The sequence below is a fragment of the Oncorhynchus gorbuscha genome, linkage group LG25 (genome assembly GCF_021184085.1).
Source record: "Oncorhynchus gorbuscha isolate QuinsamMale2020 ecotype Even-year linkage group LG25, OgorEven_v1.0, whole genome shotgun sequence".
Taxonomy (NCBI): Eukaryota; Metazoa; Chordata; class Actinopteri; order Salmoniformes; family Salmonidae; genus Oncorhynchus; species Oncorhynchus gorbuscha.
The window spans coordinates 11,986,020-12,003,597 of record NC_060197.1 but is presented as its reverse complement, the minus strand read 5'-3'; the positions used below and the strand labels follow the sequence as shown (position 1 = coordinate 12,003,597).

At 44.8% G+C, this 17,578-nt stretch overlaps 2 protein-coding genes across 6 annotated transcripts in view; one reads left to right on the top strand and one right to left on the bottom strand.

Annotated features, from left to right (window-relative positions):
* On the bottom strand, positions 1–10,220 carry LOC124013985 (sorting and assembly machinery component 50 homolog B). Its single transcript, XM_046328605.1, has 15 exons — positions 10,038–10,220; positions 9,597–9,710; positions 9,364–9,465; positions 9,149–9,236; positions 8,868–8,974; positions 8,426–8,556; positions 7,798–7,885; positions 7,562–7,690; positions 7,385–7,456; positions 7,210–7,296; positions 7,020–7,090; positions 6,790–6,857; positions 3,367–3,513; positions 1,511–1,652; positions 1–695 (listed from the first exon to the last, which is right to left on the bottom strand). Exons 1-15 carry the CDS (start codon positions 10,056–10,058, stop codon positions 650–652), a joined length of 1,413 nt encoding a protein of 470 aa, XP_046184561.1. The 5' UTR covers positions 10,059–10,220; the 3' UTR covers positions 1–649.
* A 757-nt stretch (positions 10,221–10,977) lies between these two features.
* Positions 10,978–17,578, top strand: part of LOC124013622 (signal peptide, CUB and EGF-like domain-containing protein 1) — a 146,675-nt gene continuing 140,074 nt past the window's right edge. For 4 of the 5 annotated variants that reach the window (XM_046327957.1, XM_046327956.1, XM_046327955.1 and 1 more), the window contains exons 1-2: positions 10,979–11,144; positions 13,148–13,270. In XM_046327957.1, the coding sequence (XP_046183913.1) occupies positions 11,057–11,144; positions 13,148–13,270 (211 nt within the window). In that variant the 5' untranslated portion in view covers positions 10,979–11,056. Of the gene's footprint in view, positions 11,145–13,147; positions 13,271–17,578 lie in introns of all 5 variants that reach the window. The other variant, XM_046327953.1, reaches the window with a different exon arrangement.

Genomic DNA, 17,578 nt, shown 5'->3' with positions numbered 1-17,578 from the left:
TTACGGGGAACAAATGTGATTTATTGTGTAACTTAGACAACATTAAAAAGAAGACTAACAGTAAGAGCACTGGTGGTGGGTCACACTTGGGATTCCCAACTCCGATTCACAGGGGCTGCTGTGGAGAGGGGGAGTCAACTCTCAATTTTACACGTCAAATAGCAGAACTGACCGTTTTGACATGAGTTGTCAATTCCCTTCCATGGGCTAAGTGAGTTGTCATCAAAACAAAGTGCTGGTTATATGCTCTCCCATTAAATTTGATCCCTTCTGTTGCATCAACATATTGGCATGTACCGGATTCTATTGACAAATCAGTTGGCAAGAGTTCTAACACAGTAAAATAAATCTAGAACCAAAACCAATAGTCACGTCCCTATGGATAGGGCATTCAGCAGTCCTGGAAGGCAGGGGAGATATACACCCAAATCTCTTTGGTCAGAAATGTAATTGGTTGGTGGAAAAGTAACACAGCAAACATAGTGGATATCATTGGTTAATATCAAAAAGGGGGCGGGGCACTCCAGGACTGTGCATTCTGGTAGGCTCCCACAGCTAGCGTTATACTCAACGGATAACAAATGACAATGCTCTTCTCCCTTTCCCATCGTGCTCTCTGCTGCTGGACCCGGGCGGCAAGGTGATGACGTCACAGGAAACGGATTCCTGCTCCAAACTGGACGCCGTCGCATATCCTGAGGCAGGGTCGGAAAGAGAGGGAAGATGAGCCAAAGAAAAAAGTTAGGACCTATGTGCCGCACCTGGTGTACGTGTATAGCTAGGTGTTATGGCTTGTGTGTCTGTTTATTCACAGCATATATGAGCAGTATGGCATTGCAGCAATAACGCCGCTCTTCTCTCATCTCTTGTTCTAGCATCTCTGCAGTGGTGGGAAAAGAACCCAATTGTCATACTTGAGTAAAAGTAAAGATACCTTAATAGAAAATGACTCAAGTAAAAGCAAGTCACCCAATAAAATAAAACTTTAGTAAAAGTATTTGGTTTTAAATATACTTAAGTATCAAAGTATAAATCACTTAAAATTCCTTATATTAAGCAAACCAGATGGCACAATTTATGTTTCTTGAAATTTACGGAGAGCCAGGTGCAAACTCCAACACCATTTACAAATAGGGATGATCAGCGATGTTCTCAACTGTGTGAATTTGACCATTTTCCTGTCCTGCTAAGCAATCAAAATGTAACAAGTACTTGTGGGTGTCAGGGAAAATCTATGGAGCAAAGTGGAAGTAAAAGTCTAAATAGTAAAGTACAGATACCCCCAAAAACAACTTAAGTAGTACTTTCAAGTATTTTTTTACTTAAGTACTTAACACTACTGCATCTCTGTGAGTGTATGAGTCTTCTCTCACACTCTTTTCTAGAGCACTATATTTATTTTTAATTCACCTTTATTTAACCAGGTTGGGAACAAGTTCTCATTTACAACTGCGACCTGGCCTACAGGAGTTGAGTCTGACCTGCTCCTCCAAATGTCTGTGTGTTGTACCTGTCTCCACTCTGAACCCCCATGGGAATGCAGTAGTTGAGCTCCAGCCTGGCGATGTTCCCGAGACGCAACACGATGCCTGCTCCATACGACCAGCGGATACACTCCGCCAGCCTCTGTAGGTGTGCTCTTGGACCCTCTCCTGGGGACAGGAAACACTTACCCGTAAGAAGAGGCACAAAAAGAGGCAGAATGCACACAGATGCACAAACAGACAATTGAACATTTATTTGCAGTATGTACTATAAGTACAGTTGAAGTCGGAAAATCACATACACCTTAGCCAAATACATTTAAACTCTTTTTTACAATTCCTGACATTAAATCCTAGTAAAAATTCCCTCTCTTAGGTCAGTTAGGATCACCACTTTATAATTAAGAATGTGAAATGTCAGAATAATAGTAGAGAGAATTATTTATTTCAGTTTTATTTTTTTAATCACATTCCCAGTGTGTCAGAAGTTTCACATACACTCAATTAGTATTTGGTAGCATTGCCTTTACATTTTTAACTTGGGTCAAACATTTCTGGTAGCCTTCCACAATAAATTGAGTGAATTTTGGCCCATTCCTCCTGACAGAGCTGGTGTAACGGAGTCGGGTTTGTAGGCTTCCTTGCTCACACACACTTTCTATAGGATTGAGGTCAGGGCTTTGTGATGGCCACCCCAATACCTTGACTTAGTTGTCCTTAAGCAATTTTACCACAACTTTGGAAATATGCTTGGGGGTATTGTCCACGTGGAAGACCCATTTGCGACCAAGCTTTAACTTCCTGACTGACGTTTTGAGATGTTGCTTCAATGTATCCACATAATTTTCCTAACTCATGATGCCATCTATTTTGTTGATTGCACCAGTCCCTCCTGCAGCAAAGCACCCCCACAACATGATGCTGCCGCCCCTGTGCTTCATGGTTGGGATGGTGTTCTTCGGCTTGCAAGCCTGGCCCTTTTTACTCCATAAATAACAATGGTCATTATGGCCAAACAGTTCTATTTTTGTTTCATCAGACCAGAGGACATTTCTCCAAGAAGTCCAATCTTTGTCCCCATGTGCAGTTGCAAACTGTAGTCTGGCTTTTTTATGGCGGTTTTGGAGCAGTGGCTTCTTCCTTGCTGAGCAGGTTATGTCGATATAGGGCTTGTTTTACTGTGGATATAGATACTTTTGTACCCGTTTCCTCCAGCATCTTCACAAGGTCCTTTGCTGTTGTTCTGGGATTGATTTGCACTTTTCGCAAACAAAGTACATTAATCTCTAGGAGACAGAGCGAGTCTCCTTCCTGAGCGGTATGACGGCTGCGTGGTCCCATGGTGCTTATACTTGCGTACTATTTGTTTGTACAGATGAATGTGGTACCTTCAGGCGTTTGGAAAATACTCCCAAGGAGGAACCAGACTTGGAGGTCTACAATGTTTTTCAAGCAAAGAGGCACAGAGTTTGAAGGTACACCTCCAATTGACTCAAATAATGTCAATTAGCCTATCAGAAGCTTCTAAAGTCATGACATAATTTTCTGGAATTTTCCAAGCTGTTTAAAGCGACAGTCAAATTAGTGCATGTAAACAAATCAAATCATCTGACCCACTGGAATTGTGATACAGTGAATTATAAATGAAATGATCTGTCTAAACAATTGTTGGAAAAATGACTTGTGTCATGCACAAAGTAGATGACCCAACCAACTTGCCAAAATTTTAGTTTGTCAACAAGAAATTTGTGGAGTGGTTGAAAAACAAGTTTTAATACAACCAAAGTGTATGTAAACTTCCGACTTCAACTGTAACTCATCATTAGTTAATGGGGTCAATGAAAAATAGAACATGGACTAATATGAAATTCAGGGTTCCCACCGTAGTTGAGGTTGCACAGGTTCCCAGCGTTGAGGAAGAAGTGTGTCCTGAAGAGGTCTCCGAAGCCACCCCGGCCCGGACGGAAGGGCAGAGGAGTGTACAGGTGGAGCCCACCTGCCCAATACGCCTCTCCCCCCAGGTAGTCACCTGCAGTAACACAAGTAAACCCTTACATTTCATCATCATGACTCTGGGCAACTTTTTTATTTTTTTATTTAAACTTTATTTAACCAGGTAGGCTAGTTGAGAACAAGTTCTCATTTACAACTGCAACCTGGCCAAGATAAAGCAAAGCAGTGTGACAAACAACAGAGTTATACATGAAATAAACAAACATAATCAACAATACAATAGAAAAAGTATATATATAGTGTGTGAAAATGAGGTAAGACAAGGGAGGTAAGGCTATAAATAGGCCATGGTGGCGAAGTAATTACAATATAGCAATTAAACACTGGAATGGTAGATCTGCAGAAGATGAATGTGCAAGTAGATACACTGGGGAGCAAGATAAATACATAAATAACAGTATGGGGATGAGGTAGTTGGATGGGCTATTTACAGATGGGCTATGTACAGGTGCAGTGATATGTGAGCTGCTCTGACAGCTGGTGCTTAAAGCTAGTGAGGGAGATATGAGTCTCCAACTTCAGTAATTTTTGCAGTTCTTTCCAGTCATTGGCAGCAGAGAACTGGAAGGAAAGGCTGCCAAAGGAGGAATTGGCTTTGGGGGTGACCAGTGAGATATACCTGCTGGAGCGCATGCTACGGGTGGGTGCTGCTATGGTGACCAGTGAGCTGAGATAAGGCGGGACTTTACCTAGCGAGGACCTGAAGCCAGTGGGTTTAGCAACGAGTATGAAGCGAGGGCTAGCCAACGAGAGCGTACAGGTCGCAGTGGTGGGTAGTATATGGGGCTTTGGTGACAAAACGGATGGCACTGTGATAGACTGCATCCAATTTGTCGAGTAGCGTGTCGGAGGATATTTTGTAAATGACATCGCCGAAGTCGAGGATCGGTAGGATGGTCAGTTTTACGAGGGTATGTTTGGCTGAAAAATGTTTACAGCTTTGGGGTTGTACCTGGTAGCTTCATTGAGAATTTGTGTGAGATTGAGGGCATCAAGCTTAGGTCACTTAGCAGCACGAGCTCAGAAGATAAATGGGGGGGGCAATCAGTTCACATATGGTGTCCAGAGCACAGTTGGTGGCAGAGGGTGGTCTACAGCAGTGAGAGACTTGTTTCTGGAAAGGTGGATTTTTTAAGTGAAGGATGCTGCGTTGCGAAATAGGAAGCCAATTCTAGATTTAATTTTGGATTGGAGATGCTTAATGTGAGTCTGGAAGGAGAGTTTACAGTCTAACCAGACACCTAGGTATTTGTAGTTGTCCACATATTCTAAGTCAGAACCGTTCAGAGTAGTGATGCTGGACGGGCGGGCAGGTAGCGATCGGTTGAAGAGCATGCATTTAGTTTTACTTGTATTTAAGAGCAGTTGGAGGCCACGGAAGGAGAGTTGTATGGCATTGAAGCTCATCTGAAGCTTAGTTAACACAGTGTCCAAAGAAGGGCCAGAAGTATACAGAATGGTGTCATCTGCGAGGTGGATCAGAGAATCACCAGCAGCAAAAGCGAAGAAGAGAGTCGGCCCAAGAATTGTACCCTGTGGCATCTCCATAGACTGCCAGAGGTCCGAACAACAGGCCCTCCGATTTGACACACTGATCTCTATCAGACAAGTAGTTGGTGAACCAGGCGAGGCAATCATTTGAGAAACCAAGGCTGTTGAGTCTGCCAATAAGAATGTGGTGATTGACAAGAGTCGAAAGCCTTGGTCAGGCCGATGAATATGGCTGCATAGTATTGTCTCTTATCAATGGCGGTTATGATATCGTTTAGGACCTTGAGTGTGGCTGAGGTGCACCCATGACCAACTCTGAAACCAGATTACATAGCGGAGAGGGTACGGTGGGATTCGAAATGGTCACTAATCTGTTAACTTGGCTTTCGAAGACCTTAGAAAGGCAGGGTAGAACAGATATAGGTCTGTAGCAGTTTGGGTCTAGAATGTCTTCCCCTTTGAAGAGGGGGATGACTGCGGCAGCTTTCCAATCTTTGGGAATCTCAGACTATACGAAAGAGATTGAACAGGCTAGTAAATAGGGTTGCAATAATTTCAGCAGACAATTTTAGAAAGAGATGGTCTAGATTGTCTAGCCCGGCTGATTAGTAGGGGTATAGATTTTGCAGCTCTTTCAGAACATCAGCTATCTGGATTTGGGTGAAGAAGAAATGGGGGAGGCTTGGGTGAGTTGCTGTGGGGGGTGCAAGGCTGTTGACCAGGGTATGCGTAGCCAGGTGGAAAGCCTGGCTAGCCATAGAAAAATGTTTACAGCTTTGGGGTTGTACCTGGTAGCTTCATTGAGAATTTGTGTGAGATTGAGGGCATCAAGCTTAGGTCACTTAGCAGCACGAGCTCAGAAGATAAATGGGGGGGGCAATCAGTTCACATATGGTGTCCAGAGCACAGTTGGTGGCAGAGGGTGGTCTACAGCAGTGAGAGACTTGTTTCTGGAAAGGTGGATTTTTAAAAAGTAGAAGCTCGAATCGTTTGGGTACAGATCTGGATAGTAAGAGAACTCTGCAGGCTCTATCTGCAGTAGATTGCAACACCGCCCCTTTGGCAGTTCCTAAGCCAGGATTCAGACATCCGGGTTGGCAGTGTGCTAAAGCAGTGAATAAAACAAAGTTAGGGAGGAGGCTTCTAATGTTAACATGCATGAAACCATGGCTTATACGGTTACAGAAGTTAACAAATGAGAGCACCCGGGGAATAGGAGTGGAGTTAGGCACTGCAGGGCCTTAGTTAACCTCTACATCACCAGAGGAACAGAGGAGGCGTAGGATAAGGGTATGGCTAAAGGCTAGAAGAACTGGTCGTCTAGTACGTCAGAACAGAGAGTAAAAGGAGCAGGTTGCTGGGCGCGATAGAATAGATTCAAGGCATAATGTACAGACAAATGTATGGTAGGATGTGAATACAGTGGAGGAAGGCCTAGGCATTGAGTGATGAGAGATATTGTCTCTAGAAAAATCCTTTAAACCAGGTGATGTCATCGCATGTGTGGAAGGTGGAACTAAAGGGTTGGCTAAGGTATTTTGAGCAGGGCTAGAGGCTCTACAGTGAAAGTGAAATAAGACAATAATCACGAACCAGAAGAGCAATGGACAAGGCATATTGACATTAAGGAGAGGCATGCATAGCCGGGTGATCATAAGGGTCCAGTGAGTAGTGAGGCTGGTTGGAGATTCAGACAGCTAGTGGGCCGGGGCTAACAGAAGGGCCTCAGATGGGGCTCAACTGACCCACACCTATGCACCACACATGCCTGTTCAAATAAACAGAGAGCACGTGACCTCACCCTCGCTCTGTGGGCCGATGCTGTACATTCCAAATCCTCGCACACTGGTGGGACCGCCCAGATAGAACCTGGACAATACAGAAATATGTCAATGACAGGCCAAATGTCACTCACATCATCCCCTAAACACTCAATGATAAATACTTCACAGAATGAGTTTTAACTCAATGGCACTAGCTAGCGATTTCTATCAAAGCCATGTGCCATGAATCTGTTGGGAGTGGTCCTACCTGTCAGCGATGGAGGACGGTCTACCTCCAATGGGGAGGAGACACCCACCCCAGAGGGAGGCGGAGAGGACCTGAAAGAGGCCACCAGGGTCATGTTATATGACATGTTGAACACTCAGGTACCCATAATTCACTTCCCATTTGTCCTGGCTATTTCCCCCAGGTTAGGGACTGAGTAGTGTTCCCTTACCGAGTCCCAGACCAGCCGTCTGTTGACCTGCAGCTCAAAGTCCTCCTTCAGGAAGCTTGCATCTCCACCTGTATAGCCAGCCAGCTCCTACAGAGGGCAAGACACATCAGCATGGCCACTTCATATAGATCTACAGTGGTATATTATGCAGAGGAAGTCACATACACAAACATACCTGGTTGATCCTCAGTAAGGCACCTTTCTTGGGGAAGATGGCAGAGTTCCTGTTGTCAATGGACATGGTGTGCTGCAAGACAACTAGCGTCAGCAGATTGTTGCTATTTTGAGAGTGAAGATCATTAAAGGTTAAGATTATTAGATAAAGGGAACTGAGAGACAAAGGGCTTTGTACCGAGAGGGCAGACTTGAGGGTGTGCCCGCTCTCTTCTCGCACGGCGAAGGAGGCACTGCGTGCCAGACAACCCAGCTCCCGCCACACACCCTCCCACTTCAGAGTGTGGTTGGTCCTCCACAAAGGAAACTATAGGAGAGTGAGAGAGAAAGTTATCCCTGTGGAAATTCAAGACAGATAAAATTAAAACAAATGTGAGACCCACAGACCCACACAAACAGTAGGAGTCCTCTTACATTGAGCTCAGTGGAGACTCCTCTGTCTGTCTCTTTGAGGGAGCTCCATGGAAACTGGCCTGTGACTTTGTACAGGTTTAGAGTGAGGCTGCAACAAGACAACACCTGTCAGGGCCATGATCCATCAGTGATTGTCTCATTACTGAACTATGTTCAGCATAAAGGTTATAAATACATCACCATGGCAACATAACATACTGTCAATATGACCACTGAAGGAAACAATCAAACTTGAAACAAAATGGCAGCCATTACACCGCAAGTGCTATTTTGTTGTTGTAATATTTACTGCCTTTATCTCCCCAATTTCATGATTACGATCTTGTCTCATCGCTGCAACTCCCTAACGGGCTCAGGGGAGGCGAAGGTCGAGTCATGCGTCCTTCGAAACATGACCCGCCAAGCCTCACTTCTCATCCGCTCACTTAACCAGCAAGCACCAATGTGTTGGAGGAAACACTGTTCAACTGACGACTGGTCAGCTGCAGGATCGAACCACAGGCTGCAGTGACACCGCAACACTGTGATGCATTGCCTTAGACCGCTGCGCCACTTGGGAGGCCTGCAAGTGCTATTTCAATTTCCTATCGACACGGAGAGCAAGGACAGTGGTGTTCACTGTTCGTACTTGCGTTCGAAGTTGCCTGGCTGGGGCTTGAAGAAGGACAGGCCGTAGGAAGTCTCCTTGGTCCCGTAGGAGAACTGGAAGGTTAACTTTTCAGCACGGCCAAACACGTTAGGAAGCTTCACACCCAACACCTGGAAGACAGAGACGATGTTACTCCCAAGTCAGGGTCTCACCCCTGTTCTACCTGTCTGAACGTACATTACCACACAATGCACCTATTTGGAAGTGTTTGCAGTGAAAATGAGGGAGAGAAGCTGCTTAACCTGTCTGCAAACATTCTGGAAATCACCTCTGTCACACGATTGTATTTAGGAACGTCTTCCCTGGGTCATTGCGACAGGGGTTTCAATTAACAATATTGTGTGATGCTTTGTTATAGCTCTCCTGTAAGTGTGTGTGTGGATGAGAGATGTGAGGTGTTTCTGTGTGTGTATTCTCTCACCATGCTGCCCTCGTTGTTGCCAACCATGGTGTTGTAGCTGCCTGTCAGCCTCTTCATCTCTGTCACCTCGAACGTCACATCCAGACCATTGGGCAACGCATCCGCACCTGGGAGGGGTAGACCAAAACAGACCGTGACCACAGCTAGACTAACAGAGGGCTCCTCTCCAGTGATGCAAATACCTATTTACTGGTTATCCTTTCATATTGGCAACATCTCATGGTTGAGATAGGTTGTGATATTGTTTCAGACACACACACGTTTATGGCCGCACACTGTACCATCTGATGTATCAATGATGACCTCCACCTCCTTGAAAATGCCCAGACGCAGCAATTTCTGTCTGGCAATATGAGACTTCTTCATGACCTGTCAAAGACCCAACAAACAGCTTTTAACACAGACGTTTCCCCTTAAATAAGGGAAAATTTCAGAGTGTGTATGTAGGTTATGTGTGCATGTTCAAGTATATGGAGTCCAGAGTGCTCATACTTACATCAATAAGGTTTTTAGCGTCAAAGACCTCTGAGATTTCATAGCCCAGCAGATCCTCTTTCGTTCGGCCCAAGCCCTCAATGTTGACATGTTGGACAACAACCTGCAATGAAGGGCCAGATTCTCAGCATCCATTCCAACTAGGTGATCAATGATTTACTCAGCTCCCTTTGCTAATGAGATGACAAACAACTTGTAATGTGAGTAACGTTAGCTTGGATAAGAGATGCTTACGTCTTTGTTTTCCAGGACCTCCTGTTTAGTCTCATGTTCTGCCTCCTGCACCTCAATCATGTCGTCGGGATGAACGCCCATGTCACGCCCGTGCATCGGGAGAGGGTCCATACTCTGAACAGTGTCGAGAAAGTCGAAAAATCATGTGAAGATATGGCCATGCTTAAATAGCTACCTAGCTAGCTTCGTTCTGTCAAGGTGGCACATTTGCTAGCATGCTGAAAGATCAGACACAATCCATATTGCATAACATTACATAAAATATGGTAAAATAACAATTTGCCTCATGTCATACAACTCTTCGCCATTAATGTAATTTATGTATCTAGTCCTCGGCCTATGCGTTCGTCCATGGTACACCGCCATACAATAGACACTGAACGGGGAGGTCATGCAGAATTTCATCCCCACGTTCCGTGGTTGTAAGAAATTAAGATTTACCCTGGCGTGGACAGTCCCCATGGTGACGTCTTTGTCTTGAAAAATATCCCGTTTGATAAGTAAATGTTTTTTAACAGGCCTATTTAGAGGAGAAAGCCACTACTGACAATAGCTAGATTTTCCAGGTCCAAGCCCCCTTCAAGGGAGACGCCATGACACTTTGCGAAAGCCTGCTTTGTTGCACAGTGATTGGTCAAACATGTGCCTTTATCACTGACAGGTGGGCGGGACAAAACCAGCGCACTGACGTAATGTGTCTCGAGACCAGCAGAGGACAGCATCCCTGCACTCAAACTTCAGCCCTGTGTGAAGTTCCTGCTCTGAAGGTGGCAAGTCCAATACGGTGCAGGAGTTGCACTTGCGTGCATTATATTTACAGATAATGTTGGTCCCTTCAGATCTATGCTTCTTATGACTTAATTTATTTCAAAGTATTTACATTGCATTGCAAAGAATGACAAGAATATGCATACCCACCACAACCAACTAAGAAGTGCCCAAAAACTGCCCATTAGGCTGGCTACGCATGTAGCCTATTGAAATAAGCGCCTGCGGGACAACTCATCTGAAAAACATGAAAACGTAGCCACATCTGAGCTCTTTATTTCTCATGATTATTCACCACGATTGTAACTTGAAGATGTATAACCTTATTTATAGGCCTACATCACGATGAATCATGAGTTCCATTATGGGCAATTGAGACCTCTGCTGACAATTTGGCCCCAGCGCTAGTGACACATATCTGAAAACATTTATTGATCAAGTGTAATGATTTTCTGGGTTGGTTGCGGTCTCGGGCGTTGAGTAATCAATTGAACCAAAGCAACCAATTTGATTCTCTCTCTCTCTCTTCTCTCTCTACACCTCCAACCCGCTCTTCAAATGCGTGCAAGCCAATCAGAGAGCGGCTCCGCTGGTCTCGCTGTCCTCTTCTACTGCCTCTGCCAGTACCAAAACGGTTCTCTTATCAAAGAAACGCATAACCAAAAAACTGCATTCAATCACCGCCTTTTACCATGGGAAGTGCTTGTTTTTCCTGGGACGTTTGTTTGTTTTTCGTCCTCATTAACACTTGTGAGATGATGGGGAATGTTGGACTCGCAGGTAAAGAGCTCTCATTCTCTCTTAATAATTTTGAAACATATTTTTAAGATAGGCTAGTGCTGCCTATATTTTTTTTCCTGTTAATGGTTTATTGAACTGTTAAACCAGTGTATGACAGCGTAGAATAGGTGAAACGTAGTAGATTTCTTTAATGCACTGGCTAATGTAGATTATATTCATTTTAATTGGAGAGTAATTTGTGGACTGAGATTACAGTTGAGATAGTTGAGATAACATGTTCCTTTGAGAAACACTTGGTTGAGGATGGATAATTTGAACAGCATGGAAAGGATAAATAGCTGAACACCGATTTTGCACACAACAGCGAATGAAATATATAAATTTGAAACCAAATCTAGCAATTATAATAGCCTTTGAAATGGTGATGTGATATGCGCGCGAAATAAATCAGAGGCTGCAAAAACGTTTACATTTGGCCTTGCGGAGCTGACCCATTATCACCCATTTTTGACTGACAATAAAAGACGGCGTGTTAGTCCATTTTTTTTGGACAATATTACTCTAAACACTATTTCAAGTTTAGTATTTGTTTCTCCTTATTGAATTCCCATTTCTGAATGCTAAACAAGTGAGAAGTGTCAACAAGAAATGAGGTCCGTCGACTGATATCTATCTGAATGTTTTACCCGTCGTAGATCAACCTGTCAAGTAGGTCCTGGACTGGTTTTAATTGTGTGAATAAAAATATGACTACGCATCTTTTCACCCCCCTCTGCTTGAAATAATCCATCCTATGAGCTGATACATAGCATATTTCCCGGATCATTTGCCTGCTCAGAGGTATCCATATGGACGTGGGTTGAAAAGATGGTCTTCGCGGTCCCTAGAGGAGTCTGTCCCAACCTGCTTATCGACGACCTTTCAGCGGATACTGGCGCACATTGTCTCCCTCCCACTATGGATGAGCGAGAAGTCAATATTGGGACGGGCACTGAAGCACCGGAGAGGGCTTTATTTAACTATTAGTCAACGATATTTCATAATAATAGTCCCATGGTGAACCTGCAATAACAGTTTCTTGCCTTATCTCTCTCTATTCACTGTCAACAACTCAGTGAGACCTGGCAGTTGAACTATCAAGTCCAGGTTTTACAGGCTATATTCCGCTGCCTACTCCTGTATCACTTTATTTTTCATTTCTACTGGCACTCACATGGGAGCAAATAAATCAGTCATCCACTTGATAAAAAATATTTATTGTAATGACATTTTATTGTTTCTTCATTGCATTTTGTTGAGCTGGGCAGGGGACAAGACAGGAGACAGGGTAGCTGCTTCTCAGTTCAAGATACAGCACTAGAGAGAGAAAGGGAACATAATTTTGGATAGATACAACTTTCTCTCTTACACTTGTGCTCTCTCTCTCTCTCTCTCTCTCTCTCTCTCTCTCTCTCTCTCTCTCTCTCTCTCTCTCTCTCTCTCTCTTTTTTCTCTGTCTGTGAATGAGCTGTAATTAGCCAGCTTGAGGCCCCTGGATTCAGCCCCCAGATGTGACTCTATAACATTGACTTGATCAATTAGGGTTCCATGTTGTCACTCAGTATTCCATAGGCATCCACTAAGCCCTGATACACTAGTGTACCTCTCTGCTAATGGTATTTGATTCATATAAATTATTATTGGTTTTGTTCTCTTTAGTGTTATCCCAGAGAACCTACCGGTATCATTTATAGAGTTAAGAAACCTCACCCTCCATCCACTATGTCCCTCCCTGACAGTTTATTGTCTTATACGAGGAGCTTTACATTTTGGACGTTTGCCATCTTAAAGTAAATATTTCCAGCCTGTATATATCTTGATGGAGCTGCATTTGGCCAAGAGGACTGAGCTTTCCCTGAGAGAGCGGGATTAAAACATTCGATTGAGGTTGTACAAAACCCATTCACCTCTCACCAAAACCATCGCTATTTTATAGACTTAGTCCTATTGATGAGTCATTAGAGACCAGTGGTTTACAGTTGTCCCTTGTGTCATTTCTATAGAAGCCGATGAATGCTCTGAAGGCACGGATGACTGTCACATTGATGCTCTCTGCCAGAATACCCCCAAATCCTTCAACTGCATCTGCAAGCCGGGGTACAAGGGAGACGGCAAGCAGTGTGAAGGTGAGTTTCACTACATTGTCTTATTATGCCTTCAATGTGATATTACTCCCCTCTATATTACTTAATTCACCCCCCCCCCCCTTCCGCCACACCGATCAAAATCATCATCCTCAATCACCCCACACCCCTGTCCTCTCCGCACTTCATTCCACCCGCCCCCTATTGCTCACTGACAGGCTTAGCAGTAATGGCAGGTTTTACAGCTGTTTCACAGGAACACCCCCATTCCTCTCCCCCCCCTCTCTCCCCTCCTCTCCCCCTTCCCGACTCCAGTCCCTCCGCCAGTGCTCTTAATTAACTGGGAGGAAGTGGACTGAGGGCTGGTGTGAGGGTTAGAGGGGGCAGCGCCTGGCTGTGCGTTCACACCTCCACTTATTTCTGCCTCAAATCACACCACAGCTGGAGCTAGAGTTAGCTTAGCGCACAGCACACACTCCCTCCCAACCCTAGCCTGTCTAGCCGTACAAATGCAACCATTTGTAACACATCTATGCACGCACACGCAAACGCCAGTTCAGCTTATAGGCTACCACGGCAAATAGCATGGACACAAAACGATACATTCGTCATATTGGGCCCTAGCCAGGATAGGAGAGCAAGAGAGGATTGTGGTGATGACGAGCCCTTTTCTATAGGGGTTTTCACTGCCTCTATGTTCAGGCCTTTTCAAGTGTCTCCTGTTTGTTGAAGTATTTGTGTGTATGTCAGTGAGTTATATCCAATACTTTCTGCTGTTTGCTCAGCTGTGTACCAGTCTCCCTCGCCTGAAACACACGCACACACACACACACACACACACACACACACACACACACACACACACACACACACACACACACACACACACACACACACACACACACACACACACACACACACACACACACACACACACACACACACACACACACACACAGCGCCAGCAACACACACACACACACACACACACACGCACACGCACACGCACACGCACGCGCACGCGCACGCACGCACGCGCACACACACACACACACACACACACACACACACACACACACACACACACACACACACACACACACACACACACACACACACACACACACACACACACACACACACACAGCGCCAGCAACACACACACACACACACACACACACACACACACACACACACACACACACACACACACACACACACACACACACACACACACACACACACACACACACACACACACACACACACACACACACACACACACACACACACACATTGAGGAACTCACCTGAATATTGCCCATTCAGAGATTCTATACCGCTCATTTGGTCATCCTGGGTAGAACACAATGAGATGATCCTGTGTCATTGTTGGATTAGCTCACTTATCAAATGCCTCAGGCTGTGTGAGTCGGTCTTCCTACATATGACTATATCATCCCCTACCTGGCTTGGAGAGAGGGAGTAAGGGAGATTGACGATTATTTCCACCATTTTGTGTCTGCTGATTCTGTTGAGTGCAAGTCCATGTTGGCAGCAATGCGGTCTACTTGATATAGCTCTGTCTCGATTTGCCCCCAGTCTAATTCTATTGGCCGCCCTCCGTCATTGGACGTAAACTATGACATTGGAGAGACGTTCTGGACTTGCTAGAAATGCCTGAACTAAAAGTTGATATTGAACCAGGCAGCTCCGCAACATGTTGGATTATCTTCAGTCAGAAACACAATGGTCCTGGACCAGATTGAGCTGCCCAGAATAATATATTAGATGATGTCCATAGAGAGTAAACTACAAAAGGTTGAGTCTTTTTAGGGATATGTTCCTCCTACCGTGAAACAGCTGTCTGAGCAGAGGGCTGACCTGTCTGTCTGTCTGTGTGTACAGATTTATTGTGCTTATGAATGTTTTTATATATTTTTTATTGAATATTTGGATGGGAATATATTTGTCCCGATTGTTGATTGAATTGTGTGTGTGCACCGTGTTACACAGATGGAGAAACGGATGACGTATGCGTATGCCTCAGTGTCTGAAATCCAATGTGTCCTGTCCTCCTGTCCCATACTGAAACAGCACAATTAATGCCTCGATCACACATATCCAATGGAACACTGTGTTTGCCTTTAAAAAAAACAACTTTATTTAACAAGTCAGTTAAGAACAAATTCTTATTTACAATGACAGCCTAGTGGGGAACAGTGGATTAACTGCCTTGTTCAGAGGCAGAACGACATATTCTTACCCTGTCAACTCTGGGATTTGATCCGGCTGCCTTTCGATTACTGGCCCAACACTCTAACCACAAGGCTACCTGCCACCCCGATGCCTTGCAGCGTTGCGTTGCAGAAGCAGATGCAGATGGGTTGGGTGTGGTGCATATGTTGGATTGATCGAACGCACGTGTCAAACTGTATGTGTAGACGGCTTGACAGAAATGGTAGCAGGAAGTGAATGTTGAACTTTTGTTGCACACACATCCAGATGATGCTGTGTACCGTTTTGTGCAAAGACGCTGTCGGTGGGACCGAGGCGTAAGGTCCAGTGAATGGGTGACAGAATGAAGACGGATGGTGGATGTGAGTTGACCCCTGACCTCTGTGATTAGATAGGGGCTGTGTAATTGGCCGGCTATGTTTCCCATCAGCAGACATTACCCCGGTGGTGCAGAGGACAGAGTCATTAGGACGAGCAGAGAGCTTCTCTCGCTCTCTCTCTCTCTCTCTCTCTCTCTCTCTCTCTCTCTCTCTCTCTCTCTCTCTCTCTCTCTCTCTCTCTCTCTCTCTCTCTCTCTCTCTCTCTCTCTCTCTCTCTCTCTCTCTCTCTTTCTCTCTCTCTCGCCCTCTCTCTCTCTCTCTCCCTCTCTCTCTCTCTCTCTCTCTCTCTCTCTCTCTCTCTCTCTCTCTCTCTCTCTCTCTCTCTCGCCCTCTCTCTCTCGCCCTCTCTCTCTCTCTCTCTCTCTCTCTCTCTCTCTCGCTCTCTGTCTGCTGTCTCTCTACTTCCTGTGAAATGACTATGCCTCAGAATGGAAGACAGAGAGGCTACACTCCATCAGAGAGGGACCCAGTAGTCTGCAGCTGATAACTCAACATTCCAGTAGAATTTACGGTAACACCTCATGCGTTATTACGTGTTATAAGCATGAGCGTTTATGTCCTATTATAAGGCATTTATTGAATGATGTAGACTATTGCAGGTTACCTGTAATTAACCACAAAATTGTATTTGAATCATAATGGTTCCTATCAGATTATGGTGCTTCTCTCGAGGCAGACCCTTTTCTTTTCCTTTAAAGCTGCTCCTCAGAATGCTGCTCTCTCTCGCCTCTGAAATCTGATCTTGCGTTTATGAATGCCGCTCTCTGTAGATTTTTCCATGGGCTGATATTGCTGGCTCGTTATGGAAAAATGTGAATTTTGGGCCCTGCGCTGTCAACCCGAAGAATGAGACAATGTGAAAGAGCATAAACCGTTATGCATAGTACAAGGTCATATCACTCTGTCCTCGCAATGCTGGACGAAGTGGTTTCAGGCGGCATCAACTGCACATCTATGATGATCAGAGTTGTGCTGATCTAGAAAGTTGCTACTGTATATCTACCGTATAGCTGTCACGCCCTGACCTGAGAGAGCCGTTTTATTTCTCTATTTGGTTAGGTCAGGGTGTGATGTGGGGTGGGCATTCTATGTTTTGTTTTCTATGTTTCTTTGTTTCTATGTTTTGGCCGGGTATGGTTCTCAATCAGGGACAGCTGTCTATCGTTGTCTCTGATTGGGAATCATACTTAGGTAGCCCTTTTTCCCTCCTTTGATTGTGGGTAGTTGATTTTTTTAGTGGCACTATAGTCCTATAAGCTTCACGGTTGTGTCTTCGTTTGCTGGCAGCATTTTAAATGAAAGGAAAATGTCTACTCACCACGCTGCACTTTGGTCTACTTCTTTCGACGGCACCTATGTGTCCCTACTGTTGTTAGTGCTTTGGAGACATTTTAATTCCAAAGAAACTGCTACAAATGAGAACTGGTTTCAGAGAAACTGGTTTCCGAAAATCATTCTTATTTTGCCACAGGAATTGTATTTATTGATGTACTCAGCAAGAACTACGCTTTCAGTGACAGTGTGAAAGAAAAGGACTATTACTGTTTCCCTGCCTATCAGTTCAGTGTGGATTAAAATAGGCCCATGCTGTTCTCTGAGTAGGCCTATAACTCACCAGTCACGTGGTTCTCTGCTCATCAGTAGCAGCCAGTAGTAGATTATTCCAACAATCCACAGAGAGGAGTCAACTGGGCTGGTTGCCACGGGGCTGTCAGGGTCTTGTGAAAGCCTGT